The sequence below is a fragment of the Mesoplodon bidens genome (assembly GCF_964165515.1).
Source record: "Mesoplodon bidens genome assembly, chromosome: 4".
NCBI lineage: Eukaryota > Metazoa > Chordata > Mammalia > Artiodactyla > Ziphiidae > Mesoplodon > Mesoplodon bidens.
Genome location: NC_138160.1, coordinates 123268594 through 123296528, shown reverse-complemented (window position 1 = coordinate 123296528; position 27935 = coordinate 123268594). Strand labels below are relative to the sequence as shown.

Sequence of the window (27935 nt, the reverse complement as noted above, 5' to 3'; positions counted from 1 at the left end):
ATACCACTACCCTGAATTGGGCTTGCAAGACACTGCCAACATCCCTCATAAACCCCGTCCTCACTGAGCTTACAATGCAAGTGCTCCTAACCACTGTTGTGTCAAATATCCTGTCAGCAATCTGATGAAGAGCCCACAAACTCTTTCTCATAATAAGGTTTTTAAATTCATAAAATAAAATACATAAGATTATAAAGGAAACCAACTATATTAAAAATAGTTAAGATATTCCTTTAAATCTATATGGAAACATATGAGCTCCTTCACTGATGGGTCAAATAGCTAGATTTAGCAGCAGCCTAACAAGTTCCCTAAGTTTGAAGAAGTGATCTTAAACAATTTCAAAATCTGAAATAACTGATATGATACAAAAATATTTATAATATCTACCAATGCCAAAGTCAGAGATGCTGCTAATATTATACTGCTTGGTGACAGTCATTCATAATTAAATATTAAATTTAAGATGTAAAAATATAGATTAATTTTTTTTCCCAACCAAGTTCCCAGACCCTCTGAGCTTTACCTCATTTTAATAGTCCCTAGTCTAATGATCTTTAGGTACATCTCACTGGATCCCCTACAAGTGGAAAAAACTTTCCTCTCTAAAAAAGTGTATCTTATTTTTGAAACATGTCATGCTCAATGTATTTCAATTAAAATATTCAGCAAGCAACTATTTACCATATATAAGGCATGATATTAAATACATAAAACCTGTCTTTAAAGTTCACACAGCCTACTGAGTGTAATAGATCTTTTAAAACAAATCACAGAACTGTATGCTGGGCATCTAATTAGTAGTATGTGCTAATTTCTAAGGAAGTACAAGAGAGAAGCCATAAATTTAGTATAGGACTTAGTATAGGAGAGCCAAGGAAGATAACACAGAGGACAAATGATCTGAGCAAAAGGTCAGAGTATGTGCAGGCATGGAGGTGAGTGATATTGGCATGGCAGGAGTTTAGTGGGCTTGAAAGTAATGATGATTTACGACAAGTAGATCAATCAGTTCTGGAAATCTAAGGTACAACACAGTGATTACAGTCAACAATACTGTATTATAAACCTCAAAGTTGCTGAGAGGCTAGATCTTAACTGTTCTCAATATGAAAAAGAAATGACAATTATATGACATGATAAAGGGGTTAGCTGACACTAGCTGTAGTAATCATAGTGCAATATATAAATGCATCAAACCAACATGTTAGCCAACCAAACTCACACAATGTTGTATGTAAATTATATCACAATAAATAAAATAAAAAATTCTTAAAGGCTCTTAATAGTCTAGATTATAAATTTAGAAATAGTCTAGATTGTAATTGAAAACTAAAATTTTATTCCTTTAACCTGCAAAAAAGTTTAAAAATAAAGGACTGATGGGAGATGAATATGAGTTCTTGGTTTCAGCCAGGTATTGTAAACTTAAGAACGTCAACCCAGGAGCCATCAAAGGATTCTTCTAGGCAGTCCACACTTAATTCCATTTCTTTGCTCATTCTACTCCCTTAGCCCTGAGCACCATTTTTCCTCCACTTTGCTAAAATATATAGTGTTACTTTCTGGTTTTAGACTTAACATCTTTCTTCTTTAAAAAATCTCATTGACCACCCTACCTCTTGATGTTCTAAATTATTTTAATGTCCTATATTGTTATATCTTTGTAATCCACGTTAAAAATACTTTTGAACCAACATGGTTCTAAATAAATTAATAAAAGCCCTTTAAAATCATTGTGGTTCTGTCTGAACAGATAGACAATTGCTTGACATGAGGTCACAGTTCAAGGGAAACTGTGTGCAATAATTCGAACACTTCAAGGATGACTTCTAGGGACATTAGCTGAAATTACTGAAGGTGAAAATTACTCTTCTTAACAGACATCAAGAGAAAATAAAAACAGAACTTTTTTGGAAGCAAATGTCTTGGTAACGTACATAACCAAAAGAGAAGATTTCACATCTGTCTATAAAGCATATCATGGGCCTCCCTGGTGGCGCAGTGGTTGAGAGTCCGCCTGCCGATGCAGGGGATACGGGTTTGTGCCCCGGTCTGGGAGGATCCCATATGCCGCGGAGCGGCTGGGCCCGTGAGCCATGGCCGCTGGGCCTGCGCGTCCGGAGCCTGTGCTCCGCAACGGGAGAGGCCACAACAGTGAGAGGCCCGCATACCGAAAAAAAAATAAATAAATAAATAAAATATAAAGCATATCATTAATGGATGCTCAGAAGGAAAGATCTTACTGATATAAAAGAGCAAGAGATCCTTGAAAAAGAAGTTATTATGGAAACTGCTTTTCCGTGGACATTTACTATTCCAGTAATTGAGCAGCATTCAGGCACACTGACTTGATGATAAACATGTTTAAGATGGATAAAGTAAAGAATACTTATGATTATAAGAGGAAAATTTCAGTACAAAAAATAATAATAATCTTAATGGATATATTTTAGTATATTTCATCCATATAGTTCACGCAGAAAATGTTCCCAAAAGGAAAATTTATGGTAAAGGTTTTTATTGTTTGGTTTTATATGCTTAATAAATGTTCATTAAAAGTTTCCATTTGGATTTTCTTTTCATTTCATTTATTTTTGATAGCTCTCTTAATTTTATGGTATAAAATGCATTTCTAGAAACAAAAGTACAATTTCCAATTTTTTGCCAATTGGAAATAGTGCCCAGTATTAAGGATATTTTAATGTGTCACCAAAATCTGGTAACCAGTTAGGTCTTAATAAAGGGGTTGCCTTATATTATCTGACCCTCACTGAAACATGTATTATTACCCTCAAGTTACAGACAAAGAGACTGACACTCCAGGTAGCTAAGTGGATTTTTCCTTCCCTAACATCTTTGGCTCAGGAACATAATGTAGAGGAGAAAAGCACCAAGATAGAATCAGTAGAGGGAATGTGTGTGGCATTGTCCAGTCTTGGACAATAGGTATCCCTCTCCTATCTGATAGTGTTTCCTAGGCAGACAAGGGAAGGGTGATGTGAGACCAGTGATAAGTAATCTCCATAGACAGGTAAAAAAATATTAATGACAGGCACCTCACAGCCTTAAAACTCAGTCCTCTTAAATCCTTAGCAGATAGGCATTGGAGCTGATCCCTGAGATTTGCTCTCATGGGATGTAGGAACATTAGATATCCTAGGGTGAAATGCAGCAAGATGCAGGTTCGGGCACATTCTAGTTCCCATAGGAAACTGGAGGAAGGGACAAGCAATAAATGAAAATTTTCTTCATCTTCTACAGCACTCTGATTTACTATCACTGTTAATTTTTTAAAGTAACCAGTAGTGATGCCATGAATAAAGGGGAAAAAAATGCATCAGTGAAATGCCTTTTCGAAGACTCCATTTTCAAGCTGCCCACATAACAAAGACACTCTCTAAAGACATGATGTGACTCACTGGAGAAGTAAAGGAGAAATTAATTATTTGATTGATTGACTACTTTAAAGACATTCCTTTTTTCTTCACCTGGATTCAAAGGCAGATAGCAAACATGTTCAAATCCGAAGCACATGACATACCCACAAATAACCAGGATCCGCTGACCATCTGAGAACCAATCAGGCATCATCGTAACCACCACGTGCACAATGCTGTCCAGACTATCAAACCATGTTTTCACATCCAGTCCAGCGGGAGCTCACAGCAACCTGTGAGCCCTATTTAGTTAATTTTTGCTGTTATCTCCAATTGCAAATTTGTAAACTGGGTTTAACAAGTAACTTGTCCAACTTTTCACAACTAGAAATTGGCACCATCAGAATTTAAAGCACACTTTTCTATCTCCAAGCCCAGTATTTTCTCCAGAGCAATGTTTATGAAAGTCTGATTCAAGGATCATTTGCAAAGGATCACTAGGGATAGCCTTAAAAGGGTAAATCCCGAAGCCTCACCCCAGGCTACCTGTGCCAGAATCTGTATAGTAAGGAGCTATTCATCTGTACATTCAATAAGTCCCTGGAGTGATTTTATACCAGCTAAAGTTTAAGAAATCTGCTCTAGATCTTCATATGGTGCTTTTGTCTTAATAGTATCAAAGATTATTAAAGTATAACCTGAAGAGTTGATCTAGCAATCGAAAGCATAGAATCCGACATCAAGCTGCATAGATTGGAATCCTGGCTCTGTCCCTTATGAGTTGTTAACTTTGGGCAGATTACTTAATCTCTCTGTTGCCTTAGTTTTTCTCCACTGTAAAGTGGGGTTGAGGTAAGGTGTGGTGGCCATGAGAAGACACCTACAGACTTCCAGCCACAGGGAGTATAACTGATCAATCGACCAAAGGCCCTGGTCCCTGTGCTCTGAAATCCACAGCAGTATTTGTACCAGGGCCCCACTTCACACAGGCTTCTCCCTGCCAGTGATAGAGCACAGGAAAGGCATTAAGGCAGGCCTTTTTCTGGAAGACACAAGACTCCTTAATGGATACACTGGACTCAAAGACTCCCCCATAGTCTTGCCTAGCTTTCCCCAAACTGATGGCAATCTCATCAGATCCTTCCACCTTAACTTCCTTCCCTTTCTCTCTCACTTGGGGTGAAACTTGGAAATAGAGACACAGATGTAGGGAACAAACGTATGGACACCAAGGGGGGAAAGCCGGGGGGGGAGGGGAGAATGAACTGGGAGATTGGGATTGACATATATACACCAATATGTATAAAATAGATAACTAGTAAGAACCTGCTGTATAAAAAAATAATAAAAAAATTTAAAAAAGAAAAAAGCCTAGCAGGCCTTCTAGCCTCTTCCAACTCACTCCCCATTTTCCCTCACAGGCATTTTCCCTAATAAAATGCTTGTCTGTACAACCCTGCCTTGGCATTTGCTTCTGGAAGGACTTAAACTAATACATAAGGATAAAGTGAGGTAAAGCGTAAAATGTATTTAGACTAATACCTGATACATAACGAGTGCTCAGTAAACAGTCGACATACTATCATCATTACTCTTACTTCTGCTATTACTACTGCCATTACTGCAATTATCATAGGAAGTAGATTTTTTTCCTCACCACTAAGTGATATCACCACCATGATATCATTGATTTGATTCTGTGGAATTCAGTTTATATAAAAGGGCTTTGCAGATATTCTTAAAATTAAGAATTGAAAAAGAAGCATAACTCTTCTGTGTAAAACTATAGAGTTAAAATTAAATGACAAACTCTAAAGCACAATGCAGATGTCCATTAGTTATAATATCTATTTCTGCACACCCAACCCTCATCCATGGGACAATGTTCCCAAAAATGATAGCGGAAATTACAATGATGTCTCTGCTAGAGAATCTCTAGGCCAGTCCAGACCTATGTATGTACCTAAAACTCACTAAATTGGGAATAAAATCTAAACATAATATTTTATTGAGGTGAAAGAAAGAAGATATCTTTACTCACACACTTGTGATGTATATGATATTTGACCATGATCCCAAACCAAGCAACCAGAAACATAAAGAAATAAAGAGAGCTATCTAAAAAGAAAACAAAACAAAAATCCCCAAACCTTCAGGTTTCATATCAAATTAGGCCTCACAATTGGTGATGACTCAAAACAAAAAAGAAAACATTCCTGCCCAAAACATCAAGTGATGATGCCAATGATTTACATCCTTTATCAGAAAAAAAAGTCATTTATTATCACCATTAGCAGATGGCTTGAAGGGGAAAAAAAAAAAAAAAAAAAAGACTAGTATTGACAGCCACGACAATCACATGCTTTCCACTTAGGCCTGTGGTTGAAACATAAAAATTCAGTACATCTAAAAATTGTTCTATCTGGTATTCTGAGTTTTGAAGAAATGGATAAAAACTTACAAAGGGATTGGTCCTTTAATAAAAGGTTTGCTGCCATGTCAGATCAACCAAATACCAACTACAAAATACTACTACTGGAATCCAAAGCCCTATGTTTGCAAAATAGACAGCAGTGTAGCATGCAATTTTTGAATTAAAATAGGAATGCTTCTTTCATACTCCAGTAGTTTTATATTTGTGGGGTTCCTGGTAGCACATGAGAACATATACACCATGAAAGTGTTTTGGGTAGCTCCAGTGAAAACTCCATGGTATATTTGTACTATGCTCAGAAAAACAAAAAGTCGCTGAGTTCCAACATACGTATTTAGAGGGTACACAGCATATTAAGGCCCCCTGGCTCTAGAGAAGCCAGATATGGGGAAAAAAGGACTGTAACAGGATGCTGCCAAAGAGGAAATGGGAAGGGTAGGAGAAGACATGGAAGGAGAGAACACTAAGAAAGTTGTAAGTAAAAGTTTCACTTTGAGATGATTTCAGCCAGTTAAAGATGCCTATGCCAACTACTTTACATGTCAGACTTTGAATAAAATGTTAAAGTATTTGTTCCCTTATCTTCCTTTTTTTTCTTATCCCAAAGGTGTTAAGGACTAATTTTAGGCTCTCAGATTTTCTCAAGTGCTGAACAGTCACCCTGCCATTTGCAATAGGCTGAGAGACTTGCCTAAATCTCTGATCTTTCTTGGTCCTCAGGAAATTTTTCTTTTGTGAAACAGCTGCAGTAGCAATTACATATGACTCCTTGTGGAGACCGTCTTCACACCATCCTACAAACTCCCCTCTGGTGGGGAGAGACTCAGTGTTTTGGGAGGCAATTTTGTCTCCAAGTGTATCTATCACCTCCATGCCTCTGGTGGCAGCTGAACAGTGGTGGTTTATGTGAGGTGCTTCTGGGATGGCATATTTCAGACAATTCCTCAGGGATCCTGGCCCTGACACTCAACCCTGAATCCTGAGCAAACCAGTTTATGATGAGAGCTATGGAAGAGGAGAGAGGAGCATTCATAACTTAAGAAATGCCTACCCTCTTCTTCTAAATTCTTTTCTTCAAGCAATGTTCTGTTTTTAATTCTTAGCAATATTTTTCCTTAGCTATAAAGATGTTGACATTAAAAAGTGTATCTGATATACTTTTTAACTTAAAAAGCAATCTTTTTTTAACTTGAAATCTGTTTCTTATTTTTTAAAGAAGTAACAAAATATAGCAGGTAGCAATTAGTAAAAAAAAAAAAAAAAAAAAAAGAAACATGGCCTGTCTTTTGTATACGCCATTCAATATTACTGGAGAATTGCATTTACTATACCTGTCAGTGCTAAAATCAGGGACAATAAAAACTCAGCATAATTCACTTACTCCCCTGGATTCAAGGCAATTGTTACTGCTAGAGATTTAGAAAACCAGCCTTTGAGCTTTCCTTCTCACTCAAAATAGGCTACTAAGCCACACTGTGAAGTGGGAAGTGTTTCTTTTCATAGCTTTCCATCCTTCTTTTAACACCGCCTACAGAATGGATAGCTCTTGTTTTGCCTTTTTATAATCAATGCCTTCTTCTTATGTTCATAGAACCTCAAATGTCCTGGGGGACTTACTATTTCCTCACTTGTAGTCCCTGTTCTATCAAGGGCTAAGCCTACTTCTAGGTCTGGACAACCAGAATAACAGTCGATGGTTCAGAGATGGGAATAAAGCCCAACCCAGGCCAATTGATGAGAACCTCCAACTTCCAATTACGATTTTGAAAAAGATACTCTATTTGATAGAGTTACTTTGAGGAAAAATTGTAAGTCTGAAGTCACTAGTGACCTAGTTACTAGTTACTAGCCACATCATGGGAAGAATCTGCCCAAGAATGAAGCCAACAGAAACTGGGACTTCCCTGGTGGTCCAGTGGTTACGACTCCATGCTTCCACTGCAGGGGGCACAGGTTCAATGCCTGGTTAGGGAACTAAGATTCCACATTCCACATAGGGAGCGGCCCCAGAAAAAAAAAAAAAAAAGCTATACAAGCCATGAAAATGAGGAAGACAGATCCCTGGCTACATAATTTGAGTAACTGAATGCAGCCATTTATGAAGCCATATTACTCCTAGATTTTTAAATACATTTCTTTCCTAGTTTAAGTCAAATAGTGTTGGATTTCTGTGATCACAACCAAAGGAGTACTTACTGATAAAATCTAATACCTACTGATTTGTCTCCCATGTAAACAAAGCTCTTATTTATCCTTCATTTGTTAAGGGACATATATTTTCATGCCCTACAAAGACACGTGTTCATAAAGTCAGCCTCTTTTCCATTTCCATCAAGGAAATATAGTTCTCCATTTTTGTTTTTGTTTTCTCTTAGTTATGATCTATGCTAATGATTATCTATTGAACTGATTAGAGTTAAGGCACAATTGGCTGAAAATAGTTGGCTGTTGCACTTGTATCAGTTACATGTGTTAAAAGTAGTATGTAGGGCTTCCCTGGTGGCGCAGTGGTTGAGAGTCCGCCTGCCGATGCAGGGGAGGCGGGTTCCTGCCCCGGTGCGGGAAGATCCCACATGCCGCGGAGAGGCTAGACCTGTGAGCCATGGCCGCTGAGCCTGCACGTCCGGAGCCTGTGCTCTGCAACGGGAGAGGCCGCAACAGTGAGAGGCCCGCGTACCGCAAAAAAAAAAGTAGTATGTAATACAGAACTTCAGGCATAATAATGGAACTGATTAAGAAGGTATTTTTGACCAAAATGACAGAGAAAGTACAGGGAGGAATCTTTTGAGTTGTTCAGTGTGGAGTAAAGTATGGTTTATGAGGTGATGGCTCCAGCTACAATGCAATAAGCTCATTCCATACTTTCTCTAATTACAATTAAAATTACTGGATAGCATGCACAAGCCCCCTATCTGATAACACTATCCTTTGTTTTTCCCTCCCATACCTCCGAGCTTGAACTCCACAAAGTCCTGAATCCCAAGACTATGCAGCAGATGCAATCAGGAGACACTTCAAGAGAAATTTGCTTCTTCTCTCTTCATGGCCAGAAAACCGGGAAGACGCCCCCATGTGGGATGGATATGTGGGGGGAAGACTGGTTTAATTTAATATTTTTTACTCTCCTGTGCTGGTCCCAGGCAAGGCTCAGTCATGAGACAATACCCTTGTGCAGATTTTTGGATAATTGGAAAGGATATATTTCTCTACAACCAGAGGAACTGGAAAATGGGGTCTTTGTGATCTCAAGTGTCTTTCTTCCTTCCCTCTCCTTCCTCTGTCACCAAGTCAGTCACAGGACTGGCTACATAAAGATAAGCAGAGTTCTGAATAAGAAAATTATCAGAGATAACGAGGGACATTACAAAATGATTAAAAAAGGGTTAATTCATGAAGAAAATATAAAAATCCTAAATGTATCTGCACCTAATAACATATTCAAAATATGTGAAGCAAAAATGAATGCAACTAAAAGGACAAGTAGGCAAATCCATAATTATACTTGGAGACTTCAACACTCATCTCTCAGTAATCAAAGATCAAATAGAAAGAAAATCAAGAAGGATAAAGAAGTCCTGAACCACACTATCAATCAACTTGACCTAATTAACATTCATAAAGCACTCCACTTAACAATAGCATAATACATGTTCTTTTCAAGTCCACATGGAATATTCAATGAGAGAGATAATATACTGGGTCATAAAAACAAACTTTAATAACTTTTTTAATTGAAAAAATGCGAGGTATTATTCTCTGATCATAACAAAATTGAACCAAAAATCAATAACAGAAAGATATCTGAAAAATCTCCAAATATTTCAAAGTTAAAAACACACTTCCAAATAATCTATGCGTCAAAGAGTAAGTCTCAAGGAAGTTAGAAAATATTCTGAATTGGATTCTCTTTGCGGGTGGCCAAGATGACACAGTAGAAAGACCCTGAGCTCACCTCTTCTCATGACCACACCAAAATCACAACTATCTGCAGAACAACCATCAATGAAAAGGACTGGAACCTACCAGAAAATATTTTGAACTGAATAAAAATAAACGTATATCATATTAAAAGTTATGGGATGAATCTAAAATGGTGCTAGAAGACAACTTATATCATTTAATGTTTCTATTAGAAATGAAGAACACTCTCAAATGGATAATTGAAGTTTCTAGCCTAAGACACTAGAAAAAGAACATGTGGAACTTAAGCAAGTAGAATGAAGTAAATAACAAAAATTAAAAAGTGGGGCTTCCCTGGTGGCGCAGTGGTTAGGAATCCGCCTGCCGATGCAGGGGACATGGGTTCGAGCCCTGGTCTGGGAAGATCCCACATGCCACGGAGCATCTAAACTCATGTGCCACAACTACTGAAGCCCGCACACCTAGAGCCCGTGCTCCACAACAAGAGAAGCCACCGCAATGAGAAGCCCGAGCACCACAACAAAGAGTAGCCCCCGCTTGCTGCAACGAGAGAAAGCCCACGTGCAGCAATGAAGACCCAACGCAGCCAAAAATAAATAAACTAAAATAAATTTAAAATAGAAAAAGAAAAAGGAAAAATAGAAAACAGAAAAAAAATCAATAAAACCCAAAGCAGCTTCTTTGAAAAGATCAACAAAATTGGTAGAATTCTGTCCAGATTGACAAAGAAGGCACAAACTATCAATATCAGAATATATCACTACAGATTCCACAGACATTAAAATAATTATAGGGGAATTCTAAGAATGACTTTATGGCCATAAATTCAACAACTTAGATGATGTGGACCAATTGAAAGTCACACTACCAAACTCACTCGAGAAGAAAGAAATAATTTGAATAGCTCTATATCTATTTAAAAACTTTAGTTCATAATTTTAAACTTCTAACAAAGAAAATTCCAGGCCCAGATGGTTTCTCTGGTGAATTTTACCAAGCAGGTAAGAAAATAATAATAATACCAATTCCTCACAATTTCTTCCAAAAAACAGAAAAGAAGGGAATACTACTCAACTCATTTTATGATGCCAGCAGGACTCTGACAACAAAGGCAGACAAGGACAATATAAGAAATGAAAACTACAGACCAATATCCTTCATAAACACAGATATAAAAGACCTCAATGAAATATCAGAAGTCAAATCCAGCAATATATAAAAAGAAACTCAGACTAAGACAAAGTAGGGTTTATCTCAGAAATGCAAGGCTGATTCATTACAAGAAAATAAATCAATGTAATCCATCATATTAACAGACTAAGGAAGAAAATGACATTAATCATGCCAATAGATAAAGAAAAATTTTTGGTGGAATTCAATATTAATTCACAGCAGTAAAAACTCTTAGCAAACTGAAAATAAAAGGGATCTTCCTTAACCTGATTAAGGATCTCTATAAAAACATGAAGCTAAAAAAAAAAATGAAGCTAACATCATAATTAATGATCAAAGAATTAATGCTTTCCCCCTAAAATGGGCACCAAGGTAAGGATATCCACTTTCACCATTCCTATCCAACACTGTATAAAAGCCCTAGTCATTGAAATAAGCACAATAGAAGAAATAAAATACATACAGATTGAAAAAAAAGTGAAGTTGTCTCTACTCACAAGCAACATCACTTGTCTGTATAGAAAATTTCAGGGCATCTACAGAAAGCTCCTGGACCTAATAAGTGAGTTCAACATGTTTGCAGGATTCAAAGTCAATACATTAAAATAAATCACATTTCTTTACAGTAAGCAAGGAACAATTGAAAATCAAAATTTGAACAGATATTTCAAAAGTTCCAAATAGACATTTTTCCAAAGAAGACACACAGATAGCCAACAGGTATATGAAAAGATGCATCAGTAATAATCAGGGAAATGAAAATCAAAACCACAGTAAGATACCACCTCATACCTGCCAAAATGGCTATTATCAAAAAGACAACAAATAACAAATGTTGGCAAGGATGTGAAGAAAAAGGAACCCTTGTGCACTGCTGGTGGGAATGTAAGTTGGTGTAGCCACTATGGAAAGAAGTATGGAAGTTCCTCAAAAAATTAAAAATAGAAATACCATATGATTCAGCAATTCCACTTCTGGGTATTTATCTCAAGAAAACAAAAACACTAAATTGAGAAAATATATGCACCCCCATGTTCATTGCAGAATTATTTATAATAGCCAAAATATGGAAGCAACCTAAGTACCCATTGATGGATGACTAGATGAAGAAGATATGGTAGCCATATACAATGGAATACTACTCAGCCATAAAAAAGAATACAATAGTGCCATTTGTGACAACATGGATGGACCTTGAAGGAATTATGCTAAGTCAGCCAGAGAAAGACAAATACCAGATGAGCTCTCTTATATGTGGACTCTGTTTTTCAAAAAGCTTATAGATACAGAGGATTGGTGGCTGCTAGAGGCAGGGGGTGAGGGGTAGCAGAAATAGATCAAAAGGTTTTTAACAATGATGTTCATAAATGCTCATAAGACATGCCGCGGCTGGGGCCGCCGCCACGTCTCTAGTAATCCCCGAGAAGTTCCAGCACATTTTGCGAGTACTCAACACCAACATCGATGGGCGGCGGAAAATTGCCTTTACCATCACTGCAATTAAGGGTGTGGGGCGAAGATATGCTCATGTGGTGTTGAGGAAAGCAGACATCGACCTCACCAAGAGGGCAGGAGAGCTCACTGAGGATGAGGTGGAACGTGTGATCACCATTATGCAGAATCCACGCCAATACAAGATCCCAGACTGGTTCTTAAACAGACAGAAGGATGTGAAGGATGGAAAATACAGCCAGGTCCTGGCCAACGGTCTGGACAACAAGCTCCGTGAAGATCTGGAGTGACTGAAGAAGATTAGGGCCCACCGAGGGCTACGCCACTTCTGGGGACTTCGTGTACGAGGCCAGCACACCAAGACCACAGGCCGCCGTGGCCGCACCGTGGGTGTGTCCAAGAAGAAATAAATTTGTGGGCGTTGTCTGTTAATAAATAGTTTATACAGTTAAAAAAATGCTCATAAGAAAACTATTAGAATTTAAACACTATTGACATTGCAATAATCATACTTATAGGGTTCTGTTATGCACATACATTGGGCATGCTTGGAAAGAGGAAGAGAAGGAGGGAAGGAAGGAAGGAAGGAAGGGAGGGAGGGAGGGAAGGAGGAAGGAAAGAAAAGCAAGCACATAGATGGACAAGCCTGCAAGATAATTCAAAAAAAAAAAAGAAAGAAAAAGAAAACCGGGCTTCCCTGGTGGCACAGTGGTTGAGAGTCCGCCTACCGATGCAGGGGACACGGGTTCATGCCCCGGTCCGGGAAGATCCCACATGCCGCAGAGCGGTTGGGCCCGTGAGCCATGGCTGCTGAGCCTGGGCGTCCGGAGCCTGTGCTCCGCAACGGGAGAGGCCACAACAGTGAGAGGCCCACGTACCACAAAAAAAAAAAAAGAAAGAAAGAAAGAAAAAGGAAACCAAAAATTGTGTAAAATACTCCAAAACATGGAATACATAGGGATAAATGTAACAAAATATTATGTGCTAAATCTGTTGCTGAAAACTCAAAAACACAGATGTAGGAAAGTAAAGAAGAATGCAAATAAGTGAGGGATATACCATGTGTGTTGACTGGAAACCTCAGTATTTTAAGAGTTTAATTTTCCTCAAATCTCCCCCAAATTGATCTATGAATATAACACAACTGCAATAAAAATTCTAGCAGGATTTTTGTTGTTGCTGTTAGAGATATTGACAAAGCGGTTCTAAATTTTAATGAAATGCAAAGGAACTAAAGTGGCCAAAACAATTTTGAAAAATAAGAACAAAATTGGAGGATTCATTTAATTTTTCAAACACTTATTATAAAGTTACAAAACAAGACAGTCTGGTATTGATGAAAGGACAGTTAAATAGATCAATGGAATAGAAGAGAGACTTCAGATACAGACAATAGAAATTGGTTTTTGACAACAGTGCAAAAGCAAGTCAATGGAGAAAGAATAGCCTTTTCAACAAATGGTGCCAGACAATGGAACATCCATAAGCAAAAAAAAAAAAAAGATAATGGTAATCTCTACTTATACCTCATACATTAAATAAAATTTAACTCAAAATGGATCCTACACTTAAATGGAAAATATGAAACTATTAAACTTAGAAGACAACACAGAAGATCTTTGAAACCTTGGGTTAGGCAAAGAGTTTTTAGATACATCAAATCACAACCCATAAAATTAAAAATTGATAAATTTGACTTTATCAAAATTAAAAACTTTTGCAAAAAACTTCTGCAAAAAAAAACAACAAATGAAAAGACTAACTACATACTGGGAAAAAATAGCCACAAATCATATATCCAACAAAGTACTAATATCCTGAATACATATATATATATATATATATATATATATATATACACACACACACACACACACACACATATATAGTGTTCACACACATGCACACATAAACCTCAGAACTCAACAGAAAGGCAATAAATAACTCAATTAAAAACTAGATTAAATATTTTAACAGATATTTCCCCAAAGAAGATATATATATGGCAAATAAGCACATGAAATGATGCTCAACCTCTTTAGCCATTAGGTAAATGCAAATTAAAAACACAATGAGATACCACTACAAACGTACTAAAATAGCTAAAATCTAAACACTAACCATTACAGGTACTGGCAAAGTTGTAGATAACTGGAACTCTTATTCTGGTGGAACTGCAAAATGGTATAATTACCAAAAAGGAAAAAAGTAAATTTTACTGTACGTGAATTTTGAAAAGTAAAATTTTTAAAAATCTGGTTTATCATGCTGGCTCTGCCATTATCTTGCTAAGTGATCGCAGATACTTACATCATCTCTTTGAGATGCAAGTTTCTTAGATGGAATAGGAGGGTATTGGTCTAAGTTCTTTTCCAAGTTTAGCCATCTGTGATTGAAATTATACTATGCAAATACCTGTCTACTCTCTAATCAAGCTTAGTATGCACTCTACAAAGGGAAGTCATTCTGCAGTTTATGAGGTTTTGTTTTTTTTTTTTCTCAGTAAGGCTTCCACTCAGCCCAAAGGGGCCTTATCATCACAATCATCATCAGCAGCAGCAGCGTCAACTTTGAGCTATGTACACTGCCTGAATTCACAAGATAATTCAATAATTCCAGACTATGAAGCCCACCAAATAACACAGAGAACTATACAATTGCAAATTATTATTTCTGCCCTACAGCAAACTTTCCAAAGAGAAATAAAACCCTTAGGGGAAAAACATAGAGTGAGTTTTTCAGCCTCAGGGAAGGATATAGAATCTATGGATATATAGCAACACTGAATGAATGATATTAACTCCATCACTCAGAGCTCTGCTTCACACCCTGTCATTTGCACTGTGGACTTCACACCCTGTCATTTGCACTGTGGACTTCACACCCTGTCATTTGCACTGTGGATTAAACACAGGATACGACTGTCATCATTATGTAATTTCTTGCAACATTGCTATTTTTTAATTACACAGATTATGGAACAGAATATAAATAGGAAACAAGACCCCTCCTTCCAGGAAACCAGAACCTATTAATCAAAAAGGAACATTTCCAGGTCTCTGCCAGATACAGAGGGCTAAGAGAAAGGGGCAAATGCCTTGAAAAATGAGGATCATAGTAATTCCATTTCTACGTACCTATCCTAAATAAACCACATGCAAAGATATTCCCTGCAGCATTATTTATAATAGTGGAAAATTATAAGTAATCTAAATGTCTACCATTAAGAGATTGGCTAAATAATCTGTGATATAATCATATAATTCTAAAAGCAAATAAATGAATTAAAGATACATACATCAAAATTGATAATTCCCTAAGAAATACTGAGAGACAGAAATAATATTGTAGAACAATGTCATTTCCTTTTTCAAAGAGACACACACAACAGTTCTGTACATCATCTATAGATATATATTAGAACTATTTTGAAGAGTACACACCAGATTCATAACAAAGTTGACTCTCGGAGAAGAAGCTGGTACTGGGTTTAAAACAAAAGAGCTTTTAAGAAAAAAATGTATTCACGTATTTTTTTGTATAATTAAAAATTACTTTCAAACAAAGGATGCAATGAACACTACCAAAGAGAGCTAGTTCATCAGGAAATTCTCCCAAGGCCACTTTAGAAAGATCCTAAAGACACATCACCTAGCAAAACAATGTCAGAGGATAGCATGCTCAGCCTTGCAAGAAAGGCTTTGCTCACGACCCAGGTTATTTTAATCTGCGAGCCGCATTTTAGGAATTAGGAGTCCATGCTACATTATTCAACCACACAGTCCTGAAATGATCTCCAACATTACATTTTCAAGTCTTTTGAGCAGATCATTATTTAATTTCACTCCCACCACCCACCTGACTTGCAGCGTACATCCTTCACCACCTAATGGCCCCAGAGCAAAAAATGACACATTTATTTTTAAATTTAGAGTGAATGAAAACTAATTTTGTTTGAGAATACCATGATACCCTTTGGGATAATTAGGAGGACCCTGCGGTGTCACAAAAGCAGAACTGGGAAAGCATTGGCTTGTATCGTTGCCATGGGAATATGCCTTCTATAACCATCCAGTTCTAGAGAGAGCAGGAGACAGGGGAGAAATCTCGTAGGGTCTGTAAGTAGGGCAAGGCAGAGTCACTAAGTAAATAATACCAATAGGTCAGAAGCTTTGTCTTCCCCTGTCTGTCCAGGCAACATGACATGAGAGGAAGGAAGACAGAGAATCTGAACTGGTTATCAGATTGCACTGAGTCCACTCTACTCAGGTCCATTTTGCAGAATTACATGCAGATGGAGGAGGAGGGACTGGGGGGTGGGACTGTTATTCTCTGCAGTTGTCCAAACCTGTCACTGACCAACTGTGTGATTACAATGCAGGGGGCCCGGAGCTCCGCTTTCCTTTCTGCTGTTAAGAGTATCAGCCCCTCCATGGAGGTGTATTATGTTTCCCAATTTTAATTTTAGCATCTACACTTTGGCAATTTGCATTTAAATGTGTTGTCAGAGAACTTCCAGAAATCTTTAATAGGAAGACCGATTTGCATTTTAATATGCTGCTAAAGAATTTGAAAATATCTTTTTTTAGTGTGAATACATATTACCAGAGGAATGGCCACACTTAAAGAAATTATAATTACCTGGGTACAATTTAAACAGAGCTGGCTTTCAGAAACACTGTGGTTTTGTTGGACTTTGCTAAAAGTTCCTTGTAAAACAGAGTCGGAAAGAAAAAGCAAACCTGATTGATGAGATTTTAAAGGTAGAATTGATACCTTCAAAAGTACAGAAATCCAAGCAGAGAAGTGAGTACACAAGGGTTGAGGTAGGTTAGTTAAAAGAAAGGAAGGTCGTCTGAAAGAGGAAACTGGAAGATAGCATTTTCCTTGCTGTCCCTTGCCAGTGCCTCACCCAACCCTTCCTTCTCGGCTGAAGTCCAAAGGCCGAATTCAGATAAGGTCAAGTCCTGACAACATGTAGAGCAAATGTTTCTGCCCACCCTTCTCATTTACTATTTCATAAGCACAATCATTATCCTGGACTGTGGAGAAATACTGATGAGGTCACGACCTCACATTCAGAATAAAAAAAAATATTATACATCCCATTCCTTCTGCCTCCTCATCCACAATAACTCTGGGTTACCTTGTCTTAGCAACCTCTACACACTTTTCCAACTGTCAATTGCTGCACTGTTATAGTAACCTTTAACCTTCCCAAGCTACCTGTCTCCTACACATTCTTGCTCCCTGAAGACTTCTTACCATAAATGCCACACACTCTGAGCTGGATTGAAGAAGGAGAAAAGGGGGAGGAGAAGGAGGAAGGGAAGAGAAGAAAAAGAAGTAAAAAGAGGATGATGAGGGCTTCCCTGGTGGCGCAGTGGTTGAGAGTCCGCCTGCCGATGCAGGGGACACGGGTTCGTGCCCCGGTCCGGGAAGATCCCACATGCCGCGGAGCGGCTGGGCCCGTGAGCCATGGCCGCTGAGCCTGCACGTCCGGAGCCTGTGCTCCGCAATGGGAGAGGCCACAACAGTGAGAGGCCTGCATACCGCAAAAAAAAAATTAAATTAAATTAAATTTAAAAAAGAGGATGATGAGAAGGATAAGGAGAAAGAGAAAAGAAGGAGAAAAAGAAGGAAAAATTCAGAAATTATATCTTCCGGAAAACCTTTTAACCTTTCTCCTGAAAATGCCCACATGGTTTTAAATAACTAATGTCTCTTTTATTGAATGAAATTCCCTTTAGAAGCCCCCAGATGAGTTTATTTTGCAAATGGTGCTTTTGTATTGTTAAAAAATAAGACAACCGGCCCAATAATGGCATTGCTTAGGCTAAGCCCCACATCAAATGGAGACTTAATTGAGTTTTTGGCTCTGCCAGAAATGGAATCTCAAACCAGCCAATCAGGAGACAGCCGATGAGTACTAGTTAGGTCATCTACCTGTTAGACCCCTGCCACACCCTAAAGGAAAGTCACCTTGCCATAAACAACCTGCTTTTTGGTCTAGTGTAACTTTCCTGCTTCTTTCTGGCTCTAAAGTCATTTTGCACTGCCCCTCAGAGCTCCTTCCTATTGGCTAGATTGGATGTTTCCGATTGGACTGATATTTGCTCAAACTTAAATATTTTTAATATGCCTCAGTTTATCTTTTCACAGGTCTGGGGACAAAAGAGGGAACCCAAGGAGACCCTCAACAGTCCTCAGGAGCAATAAGCAACAACAGCAAAGGTACCTGCAGAGCCCCTGGAGTCACAGCTTTCTTGCTGCCTCTAGGTAAGGTCCCTCGGATGCTCCATCCACAGCTTATGCGTTGGAGGCATTCAGACTTTGAGCATTTCTTTTCCTACCTGGGTCCCCAAACTGGCAGGAGTTGGGCTGGATCTGACGTAGAAATCAGACTGTTTCCAGTGACGGACTGGGTCCGAATTAGAAACAGGGTAGGTCTGACTTAAGCTGGACTGTGCCCAGAGTGAGGCCTTAGATGAACAGAATTTTGTTTGAAAGCTGAACAAGCAGGTCAAGCTTACCAAAGACAATGGTGAATTACAGTGGTCACAAGCCATTCCAAAGACACAGAGCTCTAAATCTAGAACATAGGAATTTCTTGATTTCCATCTTAAAGATCCTCTTCCTGATATAAAAAAGCAAATTGAGGATAATGTAGTGGGATGGGTGGGTCAGCCTCCATATCATTCAGATTGCAAACCTATTCTTTGAAAAATTTTAAACAACTGAATTTGTTTACAAATCAAATTTTTACAAGACCAGAAATGTGGCTCTAGAAATGGTCCAAAGCCCACCTACCCTTTTGTGAGTCCTCACACCTTCCCTATTCATCTCACAAGGCTTGCAGATACTGTAAAGCATCTTGACTTATGGAACAAAGTCCTTCTTGGTGAAACCTGCATTCTTTCTCTGTGCCTTTTGAGATGTTAAGTATTCTACCTGGTCTTCTCTAGGAACCAAGGTAATTTTTATCAAGGGAAAAGAAAAGGAAAGGCTATTTTGCAAACTAGGCCTATGAAACATCTTAAAAGTTTCTTTCACAAATATTAGTAAAAAGCTGAGCAAGTAACCTCAACTTATTCCATGTGTCAGAAACACAATTTGAATCCAACTGTTCTTTTACAAACTAGTGAGCTTCGCATTATCATACTCATCTCATGGCTAAAATCTTAAAATGAAAGCTATAAGATCTCTTTTTGTGTCTATCTCTATGTTTATGTATATCTATGTATGTATGTTATAGATGTGTGATGTTTTCCTATCTTCAGATGGTATTACCAAAACTAGTTTGCAAGGAGTTTTATTTAATTGGCTTAAAGACAAATAAGCATTATATAAATCAAGTCTACTCACAGAAATATAGAAATTAACCCAAATTTTTTCCAAGCTCATGTGATCTAGGATAATCTTCAGTAAATAAAAGCCAGTATAGGTTTGTTGATTTAATTAAAGCAGGCATGTCTTTAGAGTTATCAACATTAAATATAATACTTTTATTCTACCTAAGTTTACTAAAAGTTAAATAAGCTTATGTTATCTCTATTACAGAATTTATCAGCAAGAAAGATAACTTAAGATGATAATTAGCTGTTTAATGTCTTGTGAGATTTTCAAGACTAATCTAAACACAATTGTTAAGAAAAAATGAATTGGGGCTTCCCTGGTGGTGCAGTGGTTAAGAATCCACCTGCCAATGTGGGAACACGGGTTTGATCCCTGGCCCGGGAGGATCCCACATGCCACGGAACAGCTGGGCCTGTGCACCACAACTATTGAGCCTGTGCTCTAGAGCCCATGCTCTGCAATAAGAGAAGCCACAACAATGAGAAGCCCATGTGCTTCAAGGGAGAGTAGCCCCCCCCCACCCCCTGCTGCAACTAGAGAAAGCCCGTGTGCAGCAGCGAGGACCCAAGGCAGCCAAAAATAAAAAAAAAACAAATAAATAAATAAATAAATTTATATAAAAAAAGAACAAATGAATTAAATAGATGTAAGTAAAAGCTTGTAAATAAACTTTTCAACAATAATTATGCTTTACAGTATGTCTACTTTAAGTAGTTTCCAAAGTCTTTTGGGTAACTTGAAACCTTAAAGTTATATTTAGCTAAATTAAATAATTGATATTCATTAAATATCTAGATCATTTTCAAATAAGATAAAATCCTGAAATATTAACTACTGAACATAGGTTTATCCACTTTGTCTTCCTTTTACAGAGGAACTAAAGATATTTAGGTATATTAGTAAACATGGCTTTTGAAACACTGGAAAATTTACTATGAAGAAGAATGTACTTCTAGAAATTATGAAATGCATTTGTAAATTTGTCAATCCAGAGAATTTGATTGTAACAAACAATCCACAATTGCTTACCTCTCAGTTTTCACTAGGAATTTAGGATTCTACAGGTTAAGAATTCTAATCAATATATGTAATTAAATCTACTTTGAAATAATTAATCACATGTAATTGAATGAACTGATGAGGATGATTATAAGTTTTATAACTTTTCATTTGAAACACTGATAGTTCTTTAATGGTTTATATTTCCAGATTTAAGGAAACCTTTTTTCTTAAGCTATCTATGACTTACAGTAATTTGATAAAGTATACCTTTGTAAACAAAGATGAAACAGTTACTTTTTTCACTACCTGATCCACCAGAATTCAGAAACTCTTGAGTATTTTTTTTCATGGCAATATAGTTAGATATCTGCATAAGTTCAATAAGAATCTGTTCTCCTTGTAATGAGACACAACTAGAAACATTGGTTATATTGCCAAGGCTTTAGGTAGAATGCCATATTTGAGAATATGTGTAGAATCAGATATGACCAGACTGCTTTAAAACTAAGGTTGGCTTTAGGGAGTCAAAAAAGCCCCTTGAAAAAATAGGCCTGGTACCTTGCTTACAGGGTTATTAGCAGCCTTAAGAGGTGAGTAAGGAAGGTCACTTCCTGGCAGGCTCAGGAACCTCAATATATTTAAGGGACCTTGGGAAGAGAGGAATTCATCCAAATCTACAGGTATTGCAGTTGAAGTCTGGTGGCAAGTCTGATGCCAAGTCCTTGGCTTGACTTCCTAGCTTTGAGAGGCTTTTAAGAGTTCAATCTTAGATTCATAATGAAAAGCACCAACAAAACAGACTTAAAAAGAGCCTATATAGTCCATCATTATTCTTGCTGCACTTATGTAAATAATCAGGCCAAATTTAATGCAAACTGATTAGTTTTGCTGTGATTATCTTTGGTAAAAATGGGGGTGATTACAGAGAAAAAATTATGTTTGCATCTTCATAGATATTTGATTCTAATCCTGTTAAATATCTTTGAGGTTTTATTATACGCCTAAAGGTTTTACTATATACCTGTAAAGTGGACTGAATCCTAAATTCTTCTTGTTTCCTCAAATACCTAGCTAATTCTCCAAACCAAAGTTTCCAATTTTCTCCCACCCTTCTGATTTGAAATCACTATGAACAAAAACTACTTTGAACTTCCTTGGAAGGGACCATACAAGGTCCTTCTCACTATTCAGATGGCAGCCAAATTTCAGATACTTGAATCTAGGGTCCATATCTCCCAATTAAAAAGGGTTCCAACAGACTCTTAGAACTACACAACAGCTAAAGATCTAAAATTAACATTGATTAGGGAGGTTCCTCCCCAAAAGCAGTTAACATCTCAAAATAAACAGCTTTCCCAAGGTCACAGAGCAAAAATCTTCATCTCCAAAATGAAACCTTCATTCCTTTTCTTTTTTGCTACTTACGTTTTTTTCTCTGTTAATGCACAGGAAGACACTGTTCCTTAACTCTGGCAAATATCTTCTGCAAAAGCAATAGCTGCCCAGCAAAAACCCCTAGACTCTCTGACCAAAGTTCTTGATAATAGAATAGCCCTCGATGATTTTTCAACTGAGAATAGAGGTGTTTATGCTGTGGCCAATTTCACTTGCTGCACTTGGATTAACACTTCCAGGGAAGTTGAGACTTCATTACATGAGCTCACTGAACAAGCCAGTTGGCTTGAGAAAGTTACTCCTTCAACAGGGTCTTTTTTTGACTTATTTTGATTCTGACTGGTTTGGACCTTGGGGACCATGGCTCCAAAGTGCACTCCAGACATTGGGAATTATCCTGGTTATAATAATCATAGTAGTCTCCCTGCTGTGCTGTATTTTCTGAAAAGACTTAAATGCATGTTCATAACCACTAGCCACCAAGCACATAATCAGTCTCCTCAAGAAGAGAACATTGGAAAAAGAACAAAGAGAATGACCAATGTAAGGAATGTGAACCTAAAAGTCATGATCTGTGAATACCACACAGAGATTTGGCAAAAACTGCAAGAACTCCAGAGTGGTAGCTGGGTGTATAGCAAATGCCTTATATTTCTGATAGAGTCTCTCAGTGAGGCTGAGAGTCTGATCTAAAGGGGGAATTGTTAAAAAAAAAGACAACAGGCCCCAAATGGAAATGCTTAAGCTAAGTCCCATGTTACCAAACTAAGACGTAATTACAGTTTTAGCTCTCCCAGAAATGGAATCTTAAACCCGTCAATCAGAAATTGCTGGATCAGCACCAGTTAAGTAATCTGCTTGACAGACCCCTGCCATCCCCTGAAGAAAAGTGACCTTGCAATAACCAACCCACTTTTTTGTCTAGTGTAACTTCTTTTTTCCCGCTTCCTTCTGGCAATAAAAGTCTTTCATTTTGTATAGCTCCTCAGAATTCCTTTCTATCTGCTAGATGGGATACTGCCTGATTCACATCGATTTTTGCTCAGATAAACTCTTAAAATATGCCTCAGTTTATCTTTTAACAGTTCAGAGAGATACCTGTCAACAAGTAGAAAAGTAAACACTCAAAGTCATGTTAGCTTAAATGGATCACTACAGATTTGTCACTTGAGGGAAAGAATGGAATCTAATTTGACAAACTGCCTCTTTATTTTGCCTCCTCCACTGGCCAGGCTCACTGTCCGTGGTAATGTTGCATGGAGAATCGAGGGTACATGAGAAGGACAGCAATGACCCATTAAAAACAATGTACAGTGATGGAAAGCAGGATGAAATACACAGAAACAGATACAGCCATAGCTTCAGGATAGAAACTCTAGGAAGCACCCATTCATTTGTTCAATTAATATTTGTTGCATGCCTTCTGCATGTCAGGTAGAAGAGCCTCACAGAGCACATGTGTTAAGACAAGACAGGATAATTGAGAGCAGCTAGCATTTTAAAGTGCTTCCTGTGGACCAGCCCTGCCCTAAACGCCTTCCATTTATTAACTTACTTAACCCTCACAGTAACCTTCTTAGGCAGGAACAATTATCTACAGTTAATAAACAGGGAAGCTGGGACACAGAAGGTTTAAAGAAGGTATTCAATGTCATGCAGCTCATATGTGGTGTAGCTTCAATTCAAACCAGGCCGCCTGACCAGAGCCCACACTTTTGCCACTAAGTCAATCTTATCCTTCTCTGAGGATCCACCCTCTTTGGCAAATGCTTAAAATCTCTCCTTGGGAGTGATGACGAGTTTCATGAATCATCCACATTTTCTTGCATGGCTCACGTTGTGACCAGAGAAACAGATTTTATGATGAGTACACGCAAAGTATGTATGTCAAGAAACACAAATCAGTGGATTAAAATTCTATGGGGGAAATTCATACTTAATAAGGAGGAGATGGACTAAAATATCATTGTTGTAGGACAGGGAATATAAGTCAGCAAAGAGATTAAATAAAGAATTGATTCAATCATTCCTTCCCAGAGATTAGCACAGCATCCAACTGCTGGCTTTTAAATAGAAACAACAACTAGAAATCTTGAGTGCTCAGCTGGGATTACGCTTTGTGCACACTGCCTGTTAAGCGTGATACTGAAGCTGAAATTTTACACACTAGGTGGGCAATTACAATAAATTCATTTTTGTGTTACAGATGTTTTTCTGCGAAAGGGAAAAAAACATACTGAGGTGGGGAACGGTGTCAGGTCAAAGCCTTGATATTCTTTTATTAAGATTTTTTTTAAAGCCCATTAGATTCTCAGGCTTTTGAAGCGATTGTGCAGTTTTTGATAAAACATTACCCAAGTGAATTATTTATAAAGCTGCAGGAAACTGCAAACTCTGGTGAACAAATCTTTTTGATGTCCTCATCTCTCGCAGGGCTGTTTTGGTGCCACCCTCTGTTCCCTTCTGCAGATATTCTGGGCTCTCTTTGGCTATGGCTACCCATTTGCCTCAAAAGGTAGCCCAGCTTCCAAAGAGAAAGAAGCAAATGATGGGAAGAAGGTATCCAATCAAGATGTCCCTCTGAGCCCTTAGTACCCCCCACCAGCCCTGCCCAGTCTGCCAGACTGGTGAGGAGAGATTAGACAGTAGCAAAAGAAGATTAAGACAATGGACCCATATACATATACGTATACATATACAGTTGTTTTCTAAATGGAGCCTAAACTGTTAATGTGTGTCAGTGCCTAAAGGTTCCTCCCAACCCTTTAGAGTCAATTCATTTTAAAAAAATCTATTTCACAGTCCCAGGAACGCACATGGATTCCTTTTTTTTCTTTTCTTTTTCTGTCTTTTTTAAAAATAATGTCACTATCATCAGACCATACAAAAGAATCTGAATCTGCACCATTGTAGTTTTCCTTTTTCATATATGAAAAAGCCCTTTCTGAGGTCATGTAACTCTTTTGCATTCTGTAGGAGAAACACTTGAAGCACTGGCATCAGACAAATCTAGCTTTGAATTCTACTCCCATCACTGTGTGGACTTAACACTTCTGAACTTGTTTCTTCAATGGGACAATACAGATAACAACAACTACAATTTAGAGTCTTTGTGAGAACTGAATTATTATAGTAAATCACAGCACCTAATACACCTTGGATATTTAGGAACAGTAGCTATTATGATGATGGCACATTCATTCAAAAATATTAAAGAGTCTTCTAGGAACCAACAACTGTTTCCAGCACAGAGGATAACTTCATGGATTCCCAGTCTTTGTGGAAACTATAGTCTTTAAAAGATTAGTATTTATACTAATGTTGAGTGGAGCTGGTGGCAATGGACAGGAGTTTGTTTCAAGATCAAGGGTTACCTTCTTGGTTGCATTGTTTCCTGACAAAATGCTATAACAAGATCGTATAGTCCCACATTCTCACCTCATAACATCAAAATCAAGTGGTGGTATAGTCATTGTCTATCTGAATAGAGAACTCCTTAGGGTGGGGGGGAAAGGAAACTATCAGTGGAACAGCAGGTTATCATATTGGTATGGAGTGGTTATTGTTCTGCTTGTTGATGTTGTTTAAACCATCTTGCCTGCTTGTGATTAAGGTAATAATGTTACTCCGTGCTGATGTTCTGTTTTGGAAAAAAAATGTAAATAGACATTTCTGACACCTATAGCATTCTTATAAGTAGATAATTATCTCCCTATACCTGTTGGTTTGGTATAGCAATAGATTCAACGCCATCTCCTCTCACTGAAAATTAGAACACAATTCAGTCTGCTATGTTTTTATTCCTCCATAGTAGGAAGGTAAGTTTGCAAAGAGCTGGAAATTGTACATCTCTGGCAAGTAAGAAAAGCAGGGATTTAAACACACGATTTCCAAAAGGAAACTTCACTCATCTCACTATAACTGACTGAAATTGTATGAAATTGTATTTAGTAAAGATGTGTCTTAAGTTACTTGGTAAATATGGTCCTCAATATTAAATGTATATGAATTTTGAGCAAAATAAACTTTTAAGTACACAAGGAAAGGTTTGATATTTAAAGTCATTCTATTGTTAATTGTTTTTAATAAATAAAACCATAACCCTTTTATGTAAAGTTAGATTTACATATGTATTAACATTTTGAGAGTCAAAATCATCATATTTATAAAAGTTAAAAAAAAAACCCTCACATGTTACATGCATTTGTTCCTAAATTGTGATATTCTGTTTTTAATTTGCATCTTTAACTCTTTTCCAGGATCATATTCCAACAATAAGCAAGCATAATTTTTATAATGAGAAAAAGATTATAAAAATAAAGTAATATACACATTTATTTTTCTAAATTACTTTAATTTAAATTAATTTCATTTGAATATTTTCTAATAAGTGTGAATTTTCAAGGTAGGCTCAGAAACAAGGTTGGGAATCACTGGTCTGATCCAGCTTCTTAAATGTCAGTCATTTGTACATTAATTTCATGAGTTTTGTCAAAATCTATGTATGACTGTCAGCATATATATTTTAAATCTTATACTTTTTACTTCAAAAGATTAATTGAAAACAAAATTTTATATCCCAGTTCTAACTGGTAAATGATCATAATTTGCCATGAAGAAAGGAAAGCATAGAAGTAAATATAACTAACATAACATTAAACTCCAGCCAAATATCATTTCTTTTTTTTTTTTTTTTTTTGCGGTACACGGGCCTCTCACGGCTGCGGCCTCTTCCGTCATGGAGCACAAGCTCCAGACGCGCAGGCCCAGCGGCCATGGCTCACGGGCCCAGCCGCTCCACGGCACATGGGATCCTCCCAGACTGGGGCACAAACCCGAGTCCGCTGCATTGGCAGGCGGACTCCCAACCACTGCGCCACCAGGGAAGCCCCCAAATATCATTTCTTGTTCAAAGGCTCTGATCTTGAGGTTTGTTCCTTTCCATTTAAAAAAAAAGGAAGATAAGCAGGGGTTTGAGGGGGTTAAAGATAATCTAACACCTAACGGAGAGTTTCTCTTTGTAATAATTAGAAATGGTAAAGTATTCATGCATTCTATTACTATTTGTTATGTAGAAATGCTAAAGTAAAATTGAAAAGCGAATTGTTATCAAAGTGTGAATCTATATTATTTAATCTTGATTCCCTTGCCATCTCCTGCATGATTATGTCTCTCATGCTTTGAGAACCATTGGACTAAGCCAGCTTGGGCAAAAGAAGTAACAGTGCCTTATAAAAGACCTCTAGAATGAGAGTTCACAATTCTTCTCATATTCATTACAATGATTATCAAGGTGGCCATACATCCCAGTTCAAAGGGTGTCCAGTCCAACTTTACACTGTTGCCCCAGCATAATAATCATTAATTGCATTCCCTTTGACACTCCGATGTGTCATGATTTGGGACAATCCATTATTGCTCATTCAACTGCCCATCATTTTTTGAGCACCTACTCTGGAACGTCCTCTGTGATAATGCTGGAAATACAAAGGTGAGTAACATAGTCGCAGCCCCCAAAGAGCTCACAAACAGAAGATCAAGGCAAAGGATGACTTATAATGTCAATACAAAGTGATAAGGTCTGTGCCATGTGCTTTGGGATCACAGGGGAGGATGATAGATAAATCAAAGGAACACTGCAGTTTCCTCAGTGTAAAGAGCAAGAAGACCAGCTAATTAGTAATGAAACAATGGATGAATCAGCTCCAGAGAGGCAAGTAGGTCTTTCCTTTATAAAACAATGTTTTACTTTGTGTTCCTGAGTGTTCAGGGAACTGGTGTGGTAAGGATTAAAGTGGGAAGAACACATACAGTTCCCTACT

General features: G+C 37.6%; 2 protein-coding genes across 2 annotated transcripts in view; one reads left to right on the top strand and one right to left on the bottom strand.

Annotated features, from left to right (window-relative positions):
• KCTD16 (potassium channel tetramerization domain containing 16) overlaps window positions 1-27935 on the bottom strand; it is a 296606-nt gene that overhangs the window by 206055 nt on the left and 62616 nt on the right. The window lies entirely within an intron of this gene.
• Window positions 12276-12817, top strand: LOC308615650 (small ribosomal subunit protein uS13-like; the record flags this gene model as incomplete). Its single annotated transcript, XM_081231238.1, has 1 exon — window positions 12276-12817. The coding sequence occupies one exon, from the start codon at window positions 12276-12278 to the stop codon at window positions 12648-12650; it is 375 nt and encodes a 124-aa protein (XP_081087364.1). The 3' UTR covers window positions 12651-12817.